The sequence below is a fragment of the Podarcis raffonei genome, chromosome 7 (assembly GCF_027172205.1).
Source record: "Podarcis raffonei isolate rPodRaf1 chromosome 7, rPodRaf1.pri, whole genome shotgun sequence".
Lineage (NCBI taxonomy): Eukaryota > Metazoa > Chordata > Lepidosauria > Squamata > Lacertidae > Podarcis > Podarcis raffonei.
The window spans coordinates 9,403,335-9,421,987 of record NC_070608.1 but is presented as its reverse complement, the minus strand read 5'-3'; the positions used below and the strand labels follow the sequence as shown (position 1 = coordinate 9,421,987).

Here is an 18,653-nt window from a genome sequence, read left to right as displayed (position 1 = left end):
GGAGATTTGGGATTTGTGGTGGAAATATCAAGCCAGGTTGCAACAGTTGTGAGAAATGCAAACTTCGTGGTAGGAGTCATGAGGAAAGGGGTTGTAAAGGAAACTACCAGTGTCATAATGCCTGTATACAAATCTGTGGGACAACTATACTTGGAATCTTGTGTTTCTCGAGTTCTTTTTGCTGCATTCCAAAAAGGAATACTGTAGAGCTGGTAAAACGTGCAGAAAAGGGCAGCCGGAATAACCGGAGCAACATCTTTTACAACAAAAGGTTGCAACTATGTTTGGGGCTCTCTAGTTTAAGGGAAAGGACACAATACGGGTGTACGGTATTATGCAGGGTGTTCAGAAAATCGAAGTAGAGAAGCCCCCCCAGTGATACTTTGAACAACGTCAGATGGCACACAGATAAACGGTGAAATTCGCTCTCATAAAATATAGCTATGGTCGCCAACTTAGATCCCTTTCAAGCAGGATTGGACAAATTCATTGGGGATCAGGGGATTAGTGGCTACTGGTCCTGATTCTTTATGCTGCCTTCAGGATCAGAGGTAACGTGCGCCTGAATATTGTTTGCTGGAGCAGCAGTGAGAACATGCTCTCGTTCTGCTTGTGTTCTTGTTGACCCCATAGGAAAGGAACATCTGGTTTGACCACGTAGGAAAGAGAATGCTGGACTTAGGCCTTTCATCTGACCCATTTTATGCCCATCCATGGACCGTAATCCCGCATGAATTAGGGATGCCTAGATCCATTGATTTCTGTGAGTTTAAACATGCTTCTTTGAAAGTGGCCAATTGGCACAGTGCACGGTGCCAAAAAAGGCTGCCCAAAGTAACATTCTGTATAGGCAGATTATTTAAATCAACTCCTTCACAAGCTGAAAAAGCAGGCTGGCTTTTTCGGTCTGACTTCTCCTCCTGGTGTACTGTCAGCATCTTGTCATGGTCTGTGACTGCCCTAGTTTACCATTCAGTATGGCCCATCTGGTGTGGACGTCACTCGTTGGAACATGAGGTTTTAGCTGAAACAATCCCAGTTCCAATCTTAGCTTTGCCACAAACTTTTTAAAATGTCCTTAGGAAACTCAGTGTCTCTTTCCATCTGTGACATGAGCGATAATGTTAACCTACTGATGTAGATTGCTGCCCAACTCCCATGGGATTCTGAGTCCCCTAAGTCCATGATCGGTCAGAGAAAAATGGATGGAGACTGGAAAGCAAGAAAGATGTTTATTTTTCTGTTGCAACAGAGTTCCTTCCTCTACTTCCAAGGAGGGAGAGACCCTGAACAAAAGTGTGCAGGGACTTTTAAAGACTTTGGACATTGCCCAACCCCCTTAGCCAAAGACCACCCCAACGTCTTTATACAAACATCGTAGGAGGTGGTCCATAGCAGAAATCCTGTCTGCCAGGATACTCTGATAATGGTCGTTGATTGCATTACTTGGGCAGCCTGGCCATTCTCTTGTGATGGTTAATACTTTAGTTCCCGAATCCAGGTCACAGACTCACCCTGTTCATACACAAACATGCCTTTAAGACAGGATTTGTAATGTAAAAGACAATGGGAAGTGTCAGGGAAGAGTTAGAGTTAGAAGATTCCAGTTTCCCAGAGGGAGAAAGCATTCCCCAAGGGGGGAAGGAGAGCAGTGAATCTAATAGAAGGGAGCAAGAGGAACAACAGGGAGGGACCGGCTGTTCCCAGGAAAGGCAAGGGTTCAGTTCGAGCTCAGATTCGGAGGAGGGGAGATACAAGCCAGCTCTAGCCAGGAGGCTAGAAAAAAGAGCGGGCAAACGAAGGGAAAGGCGCCTTCGCCATTTTGAGAGTGGCTGGTCATGGAGAAGCAGAGCTCAGAAGGTATCTGAAAGAAGTGACTCTGAGGAATAATATTTAAGAACCGTTTATAAGAATGTTTTGTTAATACGCAATAAAAAGTTTTATAAAAGAACAAGAAGCATTTGTGTGGTGATCTGAAGAGGACAACGACCAGTCCTGACAGGAAGGTTTTCTCCATTTGCCTCCCATTGTGCAGAGGAATATTTGAGGTCATTTGGTGAGTCAAAATGGCTTCAGGATTGCTCTCCTGTACTATTTCAGACACATGGTTTATATATTTAGATATGTGTGCATTTATGAATATTCTATATTTGACACCTTACAATTCTTATAACACCTACCCATACAAGGTTGCTCTAAAGATTATACACACACACATATACATTATACATATATGTATATATGTATAAATGTACTATATCTTGCATTGAAGGCATTTAGGCCTTTTTCATTAAATGAATGTCAGGGTTGTCAAAATTGTTGATGCTGGACTAGACCAGATGAGTCTTTGCCTGATGTAGCAGGGGTTTTTTTTTTTGCACATGTGCTTCTGCAAGAGGAAGAAATTTTGAAATTCAATATGTGCATGTGTGTGTTCAAAATGCCTTACTGGAGAAGGAAAACCAATTTTATTTTAACACCATCTCTGTTTAAATTGCTAATCAGAAATGCTTCTCTGAAACAAAAGATTGCAGCTTTCCCCGATGCATTTCATCATGCAAAACACACGCCAGTCAGCATGCATGCAGCTCCTGGCTTTGCCTTTATTGGAACTTCTGATGCTGAACTCTCTCCCTTTTCTTACCCCCGCCCCCCAGCTTCCCAGCAAGAACCCAGAAACAGACTATAGCCTCACTGTTTATGCAGAGGTTTGCATGATGAAATAAAGTGGGAAGGGCTGCAATTGGGCATTTGAGATTAGAAGCGTTGTCAACACCTGTTGAGAATGCAGGGATCTCTCTGCACTGTGTGTCTGTTTATATCTACTCCTCGTCTCCGAGATACTTCTCTGCTAACTTGTTTAGAACTCTTGGCAGATGTAATGCTTCTCTCCTAATGATGGCTACGTAATTGGGAGCACCATGAAGCCTCTCACCGCCCTCTTCACACAGCATGTTCTGCCCATCTTTCAGTTTCACACTTATTATTGATTAGCATTACATCACACAAGCAGTTTATCTATCTATATCTATATTAGTTTTTTTGACATATCATTTCCAACAGTCATACAGCATAACTTCTTATACAATATTTTGACTTCTGTCAACACCTCTGATGATTTTCCGTTCTTATCACTTATTCTGCATTTGTTAAGTTCTCTATTACTCTTAATTATCATTAATAATTCTCATCATAGTCTTTCTTGTAATATTTCAAATAGTCATCCTTACAAAACTTCTTGCAATCCTACTAGCGTCATCTGTTCATTACTATTACTTTTCAAATAGTTCATATATTTACTCCAGTCTTCTAAGAATCTCTGGTCCCGCAGGTTTCGAATCCTTCCTGTTAATTTATCTAATTCTGCATAGTGCATCAATTTCGTCCTCCATTCTTCTTTTGTCGGTAGTTCTTCTTGCTTCCATGATCACACAAGCAGTTTCACTAACCGTAGTCGATATCAAGTCGCGATTTGCAACCATATTCATAACCTTGTGCAGCAGCAACACACGCATTAGCTGTCGCTGTAAGAAGACAGGAATCACTCTGCTGGGTTTGATCAAATGCCCATCTAGTCTAGCATCCTTGTCTATCAGATGCCAATTATTATTATTATTATTATTATTATTATTATTATTATTATTATTACTAATACCCCGCCCTACCCAGCCAAGACCGGGCTCAGGGCGGCTAACAACCAATAATAAAAACAAGTTGATTAAAATACAATTTAAAAGATTAAGATACAACATTAAAACAATTAAGGAGCAATCTCTTCATAGGAGGAGAAAGGAAAAAGAAAGACGGGGAGGGAATCAAACTGATTCTAAGCCAAAGGCCAGGCGGAACAACTCTGTATTACAGGCCCTGCGGAAAGAGATCAGATCCCGCAGGGCCCTGGTCTCAAGAGTCAGAGCGTTCCACCAGGCTGGAGCCAGTGTTGAGAAGGCCCTGGCTCTGGTTGAGGCTAATCTAACTTCCTTAGGGCCGGGACCACTAGGGTGTTGCTATTTATGGACCTTAAGGTCCTCCGTGGGGCATACCGGGAGAGGCGGTCCTGTAGGTACGAGGGTCCTAGGCCGGGAAGGGCTTTAAAAGTCAAAACCAGCACCTTAAATCTGACCCTGTACTCCACCGGGAGCCAATGCAGCTGGAAAAGCACTAGGTGAATATGCTCCCATGGCAGAGACCCTGTGAGGAGCCTCACTGCAGCATTCTGCACCCGCTGGAGTTTCTGGGAGAGCTTCAAGGGCAGCCCCACATAGAGCTTTCTATGAAGAAACCACGAGCAGCCTTCATTCAGTAGTAGAGCATCTGCTTTGCAAAAGGAAAGTCTCTGGTTCTATCTCCAGTTAGATAAGGTTGGGAATGTCTCCAGTGTGCTGCAGTCAGTGCAGACAGTACTGAGCCTCATGGACCAATGGCAGTGAAAGGTGTACTGAATCCCTGACGACATAAGTGTTTCCATTATGGTGCATGGTTTTTGTTTGATTTTGTGGTGTGTATGTGTACATACATAGCATGCTCACCTTGAAAAGTGTATTGCCTGTTTGCAAAGGCTTAACAGCTGTTTACGAGGTGAGAGGTATAAGGAGTGTTTTGGAGCACAATTAATACCATTGCCAAAATGGTAGAGAAAACTACATTTTAGGGCCAGGAACAGAGCGAAGGGAGCGCGTATCTTCCATTTGTTAAATTTGAGGAAAACGTGGACTTAAAACATGCCCATCAAAACATACTTCCCTCCCCAACAAACACACACCTTCCCTTAGATAAAATAAATGTTCTCTTAATACTTCAGCTGCCTTTGCAACCTCGGGGGTGGGGGGATGTGAGGAAACTTAATTATTTTTTCTGGTGCTTTAACAAATTAGAATTTGTAAGATCTTTTAAATTTAGTGTAAGAAATGTGTGGCAGATAATCTCTCTTCACAAGTTTCCATTACTGGCTTTAATTGCACTTCAACTTTTGGTACATTTTGAAATTTGGGTTATATGTCCAGGTTTCATTGTTCATGGCTGCATCCATACAGTGGTACCTCAGGTTAAGTACTTAATTTGTTCCGGAGGTCTGTTCTTAACCTGAAACTGTTCTTAACCTGTAGCACCACTTTAGCTAATGGGGCCTCCTGCTGCCGCTGCGCTGCCGGAGCACGATTTCTTTTCTCATCCTGAAGCAAAGTTCTTAACCCAAGGTAATATTTCTGGGTTAGCAGAGTCTGTAACCTGAAGTGTATGTAACCTGAAGCGTATGTAACCCGAGGTACCACTGCATATGCTTTCCCAGATAGCGTAGTTATATTGAGGAGAGCTTTGCCGCATTTTAGCAGTGGGGATGTGAATGGAGGTGGACACAATTCTTTAATAGGTCTAGGTTTTATTAGCACAGGAGCTGTGTTGGGGGGGGGGAGAAACACCATAAATTCCTAGAGGAATATGTCATATTTGAGGAACCCTTGACCAACATCTTGCGTGATAGATCTAAAACCGGGATTTTTCCAGCACTTGCAAGCGTTTTGAGTTTGGCAGAACCCTTCGTTGGGTATGATGAATAGATGTACTTGCTACTTGGACTTCCGTGAGGCAATATGAGCTTCTCATTTTGGAACCATTCAAATATTCTCCGGTTTTATTATTCCCCACTAATGCCCTTAGGGCATAGTTTGAGGATTTGATTGATAGAGACTGTGGTATTGGGCCACTTGACAGCTGCTTCATAAAATCAAAATGCTCCCTTGCATTCTTATAAGGCAGCGGCCCACAAATCCTAGTCCCATCAATCCATTTGAGAGCTCCAGAAACCAGGAACCATCACAGAAAGGAACCTGGGCATTTATTTATTTTTAATCCCAATGCACATCACTTTATGCTTGCTTGCACTGAATCACGTTACCATTTTGTTCACCCAGTTTGGAGACCGTTTTGGAGTTTCTTACAATCCCTTTTTATTTACACCAGCCTGAACAGCAGGCATATAGGAAGCTGCCTGAGGGTCAGACCGTTGTTCCATCTAGTTCAGTATTGTTTATAGTGACTGATAGCAGCTCTCAAGGGTTTCACACAGGAGGTCTTCCCACCCCTGCGTGGAAATGCTAGAGATTGAATCTGGGTCCTGAATGCGAAGCAGATAGATTTGCATGTCTTCAGGGGTTCACAGACACCTTTGTTGTTGTTGCTGCTGCTGCTCCTTCAGGCTCTGTGACCTCATCCTGTTGTTCAGCTTGGTTCTTGAAAACACAGTCTTGAGAACAAAGGACCGCCCTGAACAGATGGGGCACAGCTTGCCTGGCAACCCTGACAGCAAACTTGGACGCAGACAAAAGTTCCAAGAGCACCTAGGAAAAACAATACAAGAGCCTTGGGGGACGTCAGATGAGTCACAAACTCAAGAGAGCGTCGAGAGCTTTCTCATTGACCCAAGCCACTTTTGCAAGGTGCCAACACCTTGTTTGTGGGGCCAGAAGCACCCTGCATGCGTACTTGCAGCCTTTGCCAGCCTGGTGACCCTGATCTGGTACCTTGGACCACAACTCACATCAGGTCCAGCCAGCTGTGTTGGCTGGGACTGGTATTAGTTGCACTCCAAAAAACCTGGAGGGATGATTAGGCCTCTAGTGCAAGTTGAGCACTCTAGCTGCGTCACTGCGTGATAAAGGTCACTCAGAAGCATAACAAACGCCTTTTTAACGGTACATTGATGTCAAAATATGTTGGTCAAGTGGTTTGTCTGTGGTTGGATGTCCCTTGAGCCTAAACGATGGAGAGCAGCAGAAGAGTAAGGTTAGGTGAGGGTCTATAACAATGAAGAAGACCCTTTACCCTTGCAGGAAAATAATGGTGGTAGAGAACAACAGCCCACTTTCTTCCTCAAGGTGGAGCAGGGCCCCATGTGTATGGCCAACTGCTCTCAGCCAGTCAGTTCTGGGCGTTTGGGTAGGTGATCATAAACAAGTAACCTGCCGCTTGCCTCCATTTTGCTGGGCACAAAGCCCCATGATCACATCCAAAACTACAAAAAGAATGAGTGACCTTTCTCCTCCCCACTTCAGTCCTGAATCTGATGGCGAGGAAGTGGAGCTCTCTACCCTTCCAAAAGATCCTCAGAGCAGCAACTGGGCCCTTCTCATTTCACCATTTCAAAGATGTTGGGGAGGTTGTCTGATTTTTCCTCTGTGTCCACAAAATACACACATACATACATACAAACAAACACACACACATACACATGAATTGTCAAGACTACCTGCTTGTTTGTCTCTGTTTTGATAGTTATGCAAGCAGCGATCAGTAGTAATAAGTAGAACATAAAATGAATGGTAGGATGCTATTGTTGTTTTTTGTAATCCTGATGCATTCACAGGAATGAAAGGATAACATCACAGATGTTAACGTCACAGGATTTTAGTATGTGCAGCTGGAGGCCATTGCTGTTGCTTAAAGGAAAGCTTGAATGTTCAAGTCAGTGGAACACCAGACTGCACAGGATGTATAGCTCATGCTAAATCTGTATAGATATTCCCCCACCCTCAAAATTGTACATCTGTGAAAACTTACAATGTGGAGGAGGGGATTATGCCACAGATGCTCTACACGTATCACAAAATCCTGACCATGTCACTTCAGTCATCTGAGCCTTTGCCAGGTACACTTCATCTTTCTTTTTGTCACTGTGAGATCTAGGAACTTGTTTTGGTTTGTTTGGGAAGAGAGAGGCGAATTTGCAGAATATAATACAATGATGACAAGGCTCCATACTCGACCTGTGAATCTTTCTGGAATGTATCTAAAACAAAGGAGATTTTGAACAGCTGTATCATAACTTGCATAAGCATGCATCGGAAACCTTGAACAAAATATAAGATTACAGGTAACTGGAAGTTGGATTTGAACATCAAAGGAAACAATATAAAAATAGAACAGATAATGCTGATGTGCATATTAATTAGGACAAATTGTTTAGGTTCAGTTCAGTTTGGGGATTCCCCCCCCCCGTGCTGCATTTATTTACAACCAAAAGCAAAAAGGGCAGATTTCCTTTCTGGTTAAAGGTTAAGGAGGGAGAAAATAGGGGAATGAAAGAGGCATCAGCAATTGATCCAATCAGCTGAAGTGGTTGAAACAAATTGGATTGGTTCCCAAAGTTGTCTTCATCTATTAGAGTTAGAGCCATCTAAGAAGCTGAGCAAAGGAATAGAGTGTGCTATAGACCAGCAAACCAGGGCATTTTCACACACAAGGCTCAAATCCTCATGCATGCTATTTTTAACATCTGATTGTTGCCCATGGAGAAGCAGCCTTTGTGATACAGTAGTTTTCGGGGACGCGGGTGGCGCTGTGGGTTAAACCACAGAGCCTAGGACTTGCCGATCAGAAGGTCGGCAGTTCGAATCCCCGCGACGGGGTGAGCTCCCGTTGCTCAGTCCCTGCTCCTGCCAACCTAGCAGTTTGAAAGCACATCAAAGTGCAAGTAGATAAATGGGTACCGCTCCAGCGGGAAAGTAAATGGTGTTTCCGTGTGCTGCTCTGGTACGCCAGAAGCGGCTTAGTCATGCTGGCCACATGACCCGGAAGCTCCCTTGGCTAATAAAGCGAGATGAGCACCGCAACCCCAGAGTCAGCCACGACTGGACCTAATGGTCAGGGGTCCCTTTACCTTTTACTAAAGTAGTCCTCTGGCCAATGTCATTGTATAGATTGATGCAAGCATAGGGAACTGGATCTCCCTCAGCCCATCCGTAGGCCAATCCATCTACCTGCAGTTCACCTGATGTCATAATGATGTTCAGGGGGTTTGAACCTGTCAAAGTTAAAAGAAGGTAACCGCAACTGCTGCTGATCAACTGTTCCAACGTTCTCCTACAGAAACACGCTTGATAAGGTGGAAATGCTTAAATCTCAAACTAGAATTAAAATTAACTCTTGGTCATCTGTGCCATTGCGCTCAAGAGAGGGAACCATATGGTTGCAAGTGGCACACACATAAAACATTATTTGAAATCTGCGAAACATCTTGTATTCATATTGATGTACGTTGCATGCTTGAGGGCTGATGAAGCTGGAGGCTTTCAACTCCCCAAAAGGGTTTTGATGATGATTGCTTATTGAGATTAGGGGGACATTTCACGAGCCCATCACTAGCGTATTTGCATACTAATTCCAAGCAGCATCTCATTATAAAGTGGCCGATTTATCTGCTGGACACTTGCATCTGTTTCACAAATGAGGTTAGCAGTCAAAACGGGAGAAATGGCCATACAGATGAGTACCTCTTGCTGACTTACATAATTGCTGTTGATTATTTATTAAATTTGTATACCGACCTTCATCCGAAGATTGCAGGGAGATTCACAACATAAAAACACAAAATACATCATTAAAAAACCCCCAAAACCAACCAATAACTCTCCCTCCCACAAAACACACTTAATATTATGCTGGTTTGAATTAGAACACATAACAGATACTTGGAAGTGATTGAATATACTCTGTAATGGGAGGAGGGAGAATAAGCACTCTGAAGACAAGGAAAGAACATGAAGGTTGGCTCCCTGCCATTAAATCTATCCGTGTCTTGCTTGTTGAGCAGTTGCACAGGTCACCACTTGTGTGGCTTCCCTGTTGGAGGAATGTGTGTTTTGTATCTGAATATATGTACTACCCTTTGTTTGCATTTTGAATTCCTAAGTGGGAAGAACCTTTGTGCAGAAAATAATACATAATTGCCCTGTGGGCATGCACATGACACCTAAGTGTGTTTTTGTGGGTGGCTGGGTAGGTGTGTGCATTGCAAAAACCAAAAACAATGACTTTGTGACTTCTGTTCCATGCATGACATGGAAAGGGGGAACTCTGCTGCTACAGTAAACCCATAACTTATGTGCATGCAGCTAGTGTGCATTCAGCTTGCATCCAGATTTGCACACATGGCAAAAAATTAAAAAGGAGGCAGCGTTCTTGGGAAGATGACTTTGGCAGTCCCACCCACCATTGAACCCAACAAGTCTTGACTACACAATTTTGGTTTTGGGCGCAGTCCCTGGAATGTAACCTCCATATAACTTGTGGACTTACTTTAGTTCATTACTGGCCAGTAGGATTTCACAGGGGGAGGAAGCTCCAGAATGTGCCCATCCTAGCTACAGGATGTACCCAAGTCTCTGGAAACAGCGTAAGGAGAACTTCATGATGATGAGCAATTCTCAAACAGAGGCATCGGCTACCTAAAAGCAGACCTACTTACCCTAGTGGCACCTTCACTTGGTTGCAACATGGGCACAGGCTTGCCCACTTAGCACCGTTCACTTACTTCTCCTTTCAAATAAGTGTTGAATTTACTCTCATTTCCTGCTTCAAATTTCATCTCCAGAAAAGTTCTTTAAGCCGGCTCCCAGTTTAGGGGGCTTTGTCTGGTTCTGATAGTCACGTAATGTTTTTGTTTTTTATGATAGGGAAGAATTGGAACGTGCCATTTTAATATAAGTTACTCTCTTGTTCTTAGAACTCGCGGGGGTGTGCCACCCCCACCTGCAGGCATCCCAAGAGGGGCACCCGCACCCAGAGGAATACCCCCTGGTAGAGGTCCCATCACTCGTGGCCGGGGTCTTCTAACACCCAGAGCAAGAGGGGTTCCACCATCTGCAGGCTACCGACCCCTTCCTCCTCCTCCAGCACAAGATACCTATGGAGAATACGTAAGTAGAACCCACCTTAAACTGCAGGAAGCTGTCCTATACTGAAACAGACCAGTGGTCCATCTAACTGGTCTCCGGTTCGTTTTCTGACCCAATTCAAGGTGCTCACATTGAGGTTTAAAGCCCTACGTGGCTTGGGCCCCAAATATCTGAAAGACAAACCTCTTTCCCTCCACACCCCCTTCGATGTTACAATCAACGGAAGGGGTCCTCTTATTAGTTCCACTTCCCTAAGAAGTTTGTTAGGGGCAACTTTTCCATGGGATTATATCGTAGTGATTATATCGTACCTACTCTGCTAGAAGACTCCGGGGAAGCATGATGCTTCAGGGAAGCCCATGGCTGTTCCCCCCAGGGAAGTGATTTTCAGGATATATCCCCATACCATAAATCTAACCTGCCTTAACATACTGTGTCAAGGTGATCGATGAATATATTTGGATGTTTATTAACGATGCTCAAACCAACTGTTTCTCATTAGATCCATTTTTTACAAAGTGCTCCCATGGCACACTCTGCCTCACTGTTAGCAACATCTGTTGGAAAACAAACCTGTTAGGACTGAACATTAAGACTGAGCATATACCTCACTGTGTTATTAGCCAAATTAAGACTTTCTTAGACGCATAAAGGAAATAACCTGACACAAGAGAGCCTTTGCAAAACAATGACACACACAGATCCTGTTACCACCCTCCTTGCCGGGCTGTTTATTATAATTATTATTTGTTTTTTGGTTTGGTTTGTCGCCCCCCCCCCCCAGTGTATGGCACCATTTTTGAATGGGAAACAAGCATAGGCATTGCATTTTGGGCAAATTAAAATGGTGGGCAGTTCCAGGAATGGCTCCCCTTAGAAAATGGCACAGCCACCTGCAGTTTGCAGAAGTAAATTGACTCATAAGAGTGCATGATTAATTATTATAATAAACATGATTATTTTACAGCAGCTAATGAGGACCCAACGTAGCAAAGCTATATATAAAAAAGGACACAATAGTAAAAAATGCAGCAATGGTGTTCTGGTCCTCAGATCTGCTCAGGCCAGTTCAGCTCTCCGGTAGTTGGTGGGAACCCGGTCAGGTGACTCATAGAAACCTGAGCATTTATGCAACAGGAACATGGGTCGTTCTAGGTGTGGTTAATAAGAGAAAGGAGCCAACCACCTCATATTCTGATTGGAGGGCGGGTTTCTTCTGTTTATAGCTCTCCATCAGCTGAGATGGTGGTTGCTATTTATATTTATCTCATACAAAGTGGCTAACATTTTCTGAGTGCTGCACAGAGGCCAAACGTACACAGTCAAATAGACATGATGCAAAAGCAACAGGGTAAGGAAGTAGAAAGCAAGCATAGGAATAGTATTCTTCCTAGCAGGGAAGAAGAAAACCAGTTCCCTGCTCCTCTCACCAACAGATGGGATCACGCCGGACTTCCTCTGGTCATGGTATTCGTCTTGCAACACTGGGGAAGTAGCCCTTCAAGTGGCCTTAGGTCCCCTAGCCTGGTGGCAGAAGCCCAAGTATGCTTCCCTTCACTTCTGCAAGCCCAGGCAGTCATTAGGGGTTCCTAATGTGCAATTTCCAGGGCTGCTGTCACACATCGTGCAGCATTAAACCTGAGTTTCCTGTATACAGTGGCGTAATGCATTTCTGAGCACCTGCTTATCACCATCACACTTTACATTAAAACCAAAAAATTTTTTCCTTCCAGTAGCACCTTAAAGACCAACTAAGTTAGTTCTTGGTATGAGCTTTCGTGTGCATGCACACTTCTTCAGATACACATGCATGCACACGAAAGCTCATACCAAGCTCATACCAAGAACTAACTTAGTTGGTCTTTAAGGTGCTACTGGAAGGAAAAAATGTTGGTTTTGACTATGGCAGACCAACACGGCTACCTATCTGTAACTTTACATTAAGTGTATGTTTAAAAATGGAATGTGTGAGGTGGCTGTCCCACAGGAGGCTTTCTAAGGAACCTGAAAACCTGTTTTCCCCATAGCTCCACTAACTCAGCTAAAAACAGAAAGAGATTTCCTATTGAGAGCAGCAGCAGGATAGGAGGGAACCAGTGTGGCACTCCATAAACACAGAATTCCAGCTTCATTGCTATTAGGTGACCTTTCGTAACACAGCCAAACATTTTCACTTCAGTTTTTCTAAGGCATCACAGCAACAGAATTATACAACTCTCCCTTCTTCCAACACACACACCTAAGTAGACATAATTCTCTAGGACTGCAGGTTGTTTTGCATTTCAGAAACCCAGTGGCGGGTCTAATTTCTCCTCAGATTCATATCTCTGGGATACATTTTTTTTAAAAAAAAAGAAATCAAAGTATATCAATTTATATGCAGAACTGGCCAAATAGGAATAAACGTGCTGCACTTGAAACCTCAAACACAGAAAACATTAACAGGAAGATGTCAAATCTAATTAAGGGCAAACTTTAAAGCATCCTTGAGCTCTACTTGATTGCTATTTAAAGGGAGTCTGTGAGTTGCAAGATAACGTGAGAGATGAGTTTCTTACATTCTGTTTTGGTGCTGTGTTCAAGAATACCATTAAGTTAAATCACCCTCTTATAGAGACGGTTACTTACTGTTCTTGCAGTAAATCCTCTGATAATCCCCAACCCCAAAGTTTAGTGTAACCACCTCAGTTTGGCCCTTTCCTCTAAAGGATTAAGCAGAACACTTCACTACTCTTGACTGAGATCAGCTACAGTGACTTCGGTGTCTCCATTAAAAGGTGTTTTCAGGGAGAGCAGTAAGTACGTATCTTCAGATTACTCACCAGATTAAACAGGACGGTTGCCCATGGTGAGAAAGTTTGCGGTCCACTATCTGTTCAAGAGCCTTCCATTGTTGAGCCAAAGAACTATTTGGCTTGCCCAGACAAGTTCATGTTGTCTTTTTCTTGGAATGGAAATTCATGTCACCAACTTATCTGTTTACTGTGTTGCATGAGGGATTGCTGTTGAAGAAACAGAAGTCCAGAGACTCCTTTGGTACACAGAACCAGTTGTGGACCTACTTGTGCTCAGGGCCTGTTTAACCAAGGTCCAGAACACCTTCAGTAAATTTATATTCCTGGAGATGTCATTTTGACTGGAGAAAAATAGGTGGTGTTTTGAGTTCTGTAGTAGTTCCTTGAATTGTAATGCCGCCTTTGTATTGAAATTGTTTTCCCAGGACTATGACGATGGATATGGCACTTCATACGATGAACAGAGCTACGATTCCTATGATAACAGCTATAGTACTTCAGCACAAAGGTAAGGAAGATGGCTTAATTCATTTAGAATGGTTGCATGAGTCACCATATATTACTGGGGTAAGTGGTTTTGATTTGTGATCAGTCTTGAAATAGCCATCTTTGATAACAGACAGAAGATTCATCCCTGGTGTAGGAGTGGAACAACTGTTTAAGCCACTCAAGACTGTCCATTCAGTACTATATCACAGCTTAATATTGTCTGCTGCCTCTGGCAGTGGCTGTTCAGGATTTCAGGTCTTCCCCTTCGCCAGCTACGGATGGAGGATAATTTTATTCGGTCCACATTTTAAAGCAAACAGATCCAATTTGCAGTCCCCGCACTTAAACACTAATTGGAATGCAGTTGTTAGCTGGACTACACAGTTCTCATAATTTTATGGTGCAGTTCAAGCTCAAAAAATGTTTACATTTTAATTGGGGGGATGCATATGAAAGCATTAAAAAAACTTATTTTTTAGAAAGAGGCACACAATGTGAATATTTGTGGGTTCCCCCTTTCCATGCCAACACATGCAAAACTGAAATGAAGTGGAAATCAGCTGATCTGTCCATCCCTGTCACCTGCTATCTGGCCCTTTCAGCAGGGGATGTGAAAAACGGAATCTAGGTCCTTTTCCACACAAGAGATGCTGTGATACCTTCATGAGATGAAGTGCTTCCTCTCTAGGTCACATCCTGCCCACCTCTGCGTGGTCTTGGTTGCCATTTGTTTTTGACAAATGTAACATGCAACAGAAGCAAATATTCCATTTCCAACATACCTCTCCCACTGGTTGATATGAGCAGACCATATTGAAGAGCAGATGGCCGTGCGGGGGCTGAGGGTGCGTGGCACTCACTTGACCTCTTTTCGCCCACAGCACTGATGCACACAAGAGGGGCAAGGCAGCAGGGAAGTCAGCAAGATGAAAATGCACCATTTGAACCAATTCAGAGCTCTCACAAGTGCATTTGCCCCATGTCAGGCTTGCCCCTGCCCCACCTCTCTCTCTCTGTTGTGGCTTGCAGCAGTGGTGCAGGTGACTGGACGTCAGATGGGAACCCCCATCCCCGCAACCACTAGTGACCACACCTTTGGACAGGAGTGTGATAGTAGACACCCTATTACGTAACTAAACCAGCCTGCATGCGGTTTATTTTCAGCAAAAGCAAAAAATTTACACTATTTTAAAGTGAACTAAATAAATAGATGTGACACCTTATTATACGTAAATCTTCAACCTTGCATGGATTTTGTGCTGGTGGATAGCTGTTAAATTTGGGGTAGTCTCTGGATTTTCAAGTTAATCGCAAGCTTCCTTGTACAACTCAGCTGAAAGACTCTTTTGTTAAAAATCCATTCATGTATTTTTAGCTATGGAGATCCCACATTGGTTAGATTGGGATGGCTTGCAAAGTAAGCATCATTTTGGGTTCCTGCAGTGTAGCTATCAGTACGCCTTTTCACTGGCCCTAAGGAAGTAGATTCCCAGCAACATAATTCATGGCAACTGTAGTGGACTTCTGAAGGAATTACTTTTGGCAGCTGATTAGAATGCAAATTGGGCCTGCTGTGATTTGTGCTGGCTGTAGTCACTCAGCTCCATTGACTAAAGTGAGAAAGATGACGTAACTCTTTAATGTTGAGGGATAACGTTCAGTGGAAATTAGCCGCAACAATTTACACATGTTTAATGAGACAAGCCGGTGCTAAGCCAGTCCAGTGTGCCACAATGAAAGAGGAGAGAACAACAATATTGGTGTAGATTTCGAAGGCTGTACACTACCAGGCACTTGTTTACATTGCTCTCTGGTGATTTGGGACAAGCTGTTTGATTTCCAGACTGTCGAAAGCTATGTTTTCAATACCAGGTTAAGAAAAGCAAAACAGCCAGATGGCTATATTAGAGATTGGCAGTTACGTTTTGTGTGATGGGTTGAGCAAGTCTCATCTTAAACTGTTGTATATAGATGGGTGACTTGGTTTTCTGCAAAATTTAGCTGGCCATTGAACTGGAGAAGTTTAAACGCCCTGTAAACCCTAGCCTCCTCCCTATGTTGATGCACGCATCCCGAATGCCTTTACACTTGCTTTGATCACTTCCCTGTGCTCAGTATATTTATTGGGACACCGTAATACTCCTTGATCCCAGTAATGTTACTAAGATTTAGAGCCACAAGAATTCTGTTCTTCAATTGGTCTAGTAACCATACTAGAGCAATTTAATCACCAAATCCCTCCTAGAACCAAATGGAAAGTCTGGGTCTCTTTGGCTTGTTTTATACATATATATATATATATATATATATATATATATATATATATATATGTTTAAAAAACCCCTGCAAACTGCAATTTAGCACTTTGCAAAGACAAATTGTGCTGAAACGTGGAATCTGTTTAGAAACATTACGTTACACAAAATGAGGCCAGCGGTCTATGCGCCTTGAGGGCTTCCCACGTTTTCCACACAAGTGTTTCCAAAGACTGGTAACGGGGCAAATGCAGACTGCTGCTAATAAATCAATTGCCTATGTCTGCTCACTATTTAATGTTCTCCAGAATACATAAGATTTATCACAGAGGAATTGTGGAATAATGGTAGAGTATGGAAACAAAGTCCACCGGGGAGATGTACTACATCATTTGGATTTAGCACTGCCATCTGCTTAATAGCACTGAGATGACTACCGAGGTACTTATGATCAACCATTCATAGCAGTGACAGATGCTGCAGAGAGTTAACATGGCAGAGAATGAGCTTTGTTACTAAAATTTGGATTATGTGACAAGGTTACAGAAAAAGGGAGGGGAAGGAGTGGCTACGTACCTGCCCATTGCCACTGAAAGGCTTCCTTTTCACTGCATTATCACCTGACTGTTGGCTGCCCTCCAGGTTCTCAATCTGATCCCATATGAGAAAAGGCTTAACAGATTTTACAAAACTGGTTGATATTGAGTTAGTCATTTTGCACAAATGCTTACTGATCTAAAGGAATGTACAGATATGTTGACTTTGAGGTTGATTTGTATTCACACGAGCTGCCTGAGTAAACTCAACATGGTAGGATTGTGCTAACACTGTTGCTTCAAGCCAGGTCAGTTACTGATGGAGCAACAGCTAGCTGGCTTTGTAGAGTCTGGGATCTCAACTCATGATGGCTGCAGGATACTAAGGCAGTTTTGGAACCATTTTAAGGTCTGGTCCAAATGACTGGGTGGCGCTGTCTCCAAAGAACAATTTTGGACCTCATGGTTTGCTAGAATTAATATTTGTGTGTGATTAGTGTAGCTTTAGGGATGGTTGCTGTTCCTTAACTGTAAATGGAAACTGGGCATTTGGCTGGAATGCATATCACCCAAGTGGCGAGGGCGAAAGGGTGCCTACAAGAGGCCAGCACTGTTTTCTCCAGCACACTCTCCCAAGGCAATTTGCCCAAAGGAGACCAACAGATCACACTCCCAGCCAGGGCACAAAATGCTCCCCTTCTCCTTCCCTCTCTCCGGTCCAGAGTTTGTCCTGCTCTGGAGTTCAGACGGGCATTGAGGATTCCTTCAAGGGAGTCCAGGTGACTCTGATGCAGAGACAAAGTTGAGCCGGGAGAAAGAGAGTGACTAGGGCAAACTCACAGCATGGCACTGAGCATCACAAAGCATCTTCACCTTCCTGTTGTGTGGGAAGGGAACTTCCAGTAAGAGACATATTTACAGTAGGGAAAACTGGGGCATCGTCACCACCTCCTCAGATTTGCTGCCCTGAGCAAGTGCCCCATTTGCCCTCCTGTAAATTTGCCTGTAGATGTACCTCTTATACACACATACATATCACAAAATTTGGTCTCAACAGCTTGCTTGGTGCCATACAACCTATGCTCTGGGGTATAAAGCCCTTCTCTTAATTATCACCCACTCTTTGCAAATGGCGAATAGGGCTGTGGGTTTTATTCGTTTGTTTGTAGTAGGAGGAATGTGTACAGAATCATCTTTTTCTGCAAATGCACCTATAAGCAAATGATGTGATTCTGGAGAAGTTTCGAAGCCACGGTGGCTCATACAGTTGAAGGCTAAATTAAGCACCTGAGACCAATAAAGAATGACGGTAGTCTAAAGCAAAACAAGTGTGTTGCAGAGAAATGATTTCACACATGAAAGCCGTAGTACCTTTCTGAGAGGCTGAGAGCACCAAAGCTGTGGTGTTCTACCCTGCAGTTATCAATCACAGTCTGAATGGCCTCGTGCTGCTGCAGAGGCAACCTGCAGCATTCTTCTTGTTTTGTTTTACTCTGTGTTTAATTAGAAAATTCAACTTTGGAGATACTCATTGGAGGCAGATGTTTAGAAGTGGTAGTGTTGAGATTTAAAAGTTGTACTAAAATTTAATTGCTTGCATTGTGCTTCCAGTGTGCTGAATTATATTTAAGTCGACTGTGCACCTTCAGGGCATACCCAAATACTTACTGCACTAAAGCTGCAATCTTGCATGCGGTTACAAGTCCCAGAGCCTTGGTTGCCTAAGAAGAGAGATGTTGAGGCTCAATCCTATCAGAAGAAACTTAAGTTCTCTGACCCAAAGGATCTAATCTCCTTTCCCAGATCTGTGTGATGATGGAAGGGCCCACTGGACATGACTAGATATATTGCTTTCATTTTCGGGCTGAATCCTAATTCTAACTTCAATGAGACTCAAGCACATCTTAA

At 43.3% G+C, this 18,653-nt stretch overlaps 1 protein-coding gene across 4 annotated transcripts in view; it reads left to right on the top strand.

Annotated features, from left to right (window-relative positions):
* KHDRBS3 (KH RNA binding domain containing, signal transduction associated 3) overlaps positions 1 to 18,653 on the top strand; it is a 111,599-nt gene that overhangs the window by 68,892 nt on the left and 24,054 nt on the right. For all 4 annotated transcript variants that reach the window (XM_053395255.1, XM_053395254.1, XM_053395252.1 and 1 more), the window contains 2 exons: positions 10,499 to 10,691; positions 13,891 to 13,973. In XM_053395255.1, coding sequence (XP_053251230.1) covers positions 10,499 to 10,691; positions 13,891 to 13,973 — 276 coding nt within the window. The remainder of the gene's footprint in view (positions 1 to 10,498; positions 10,692 to 13,890; positions 13,974 to 18,653) is intronic.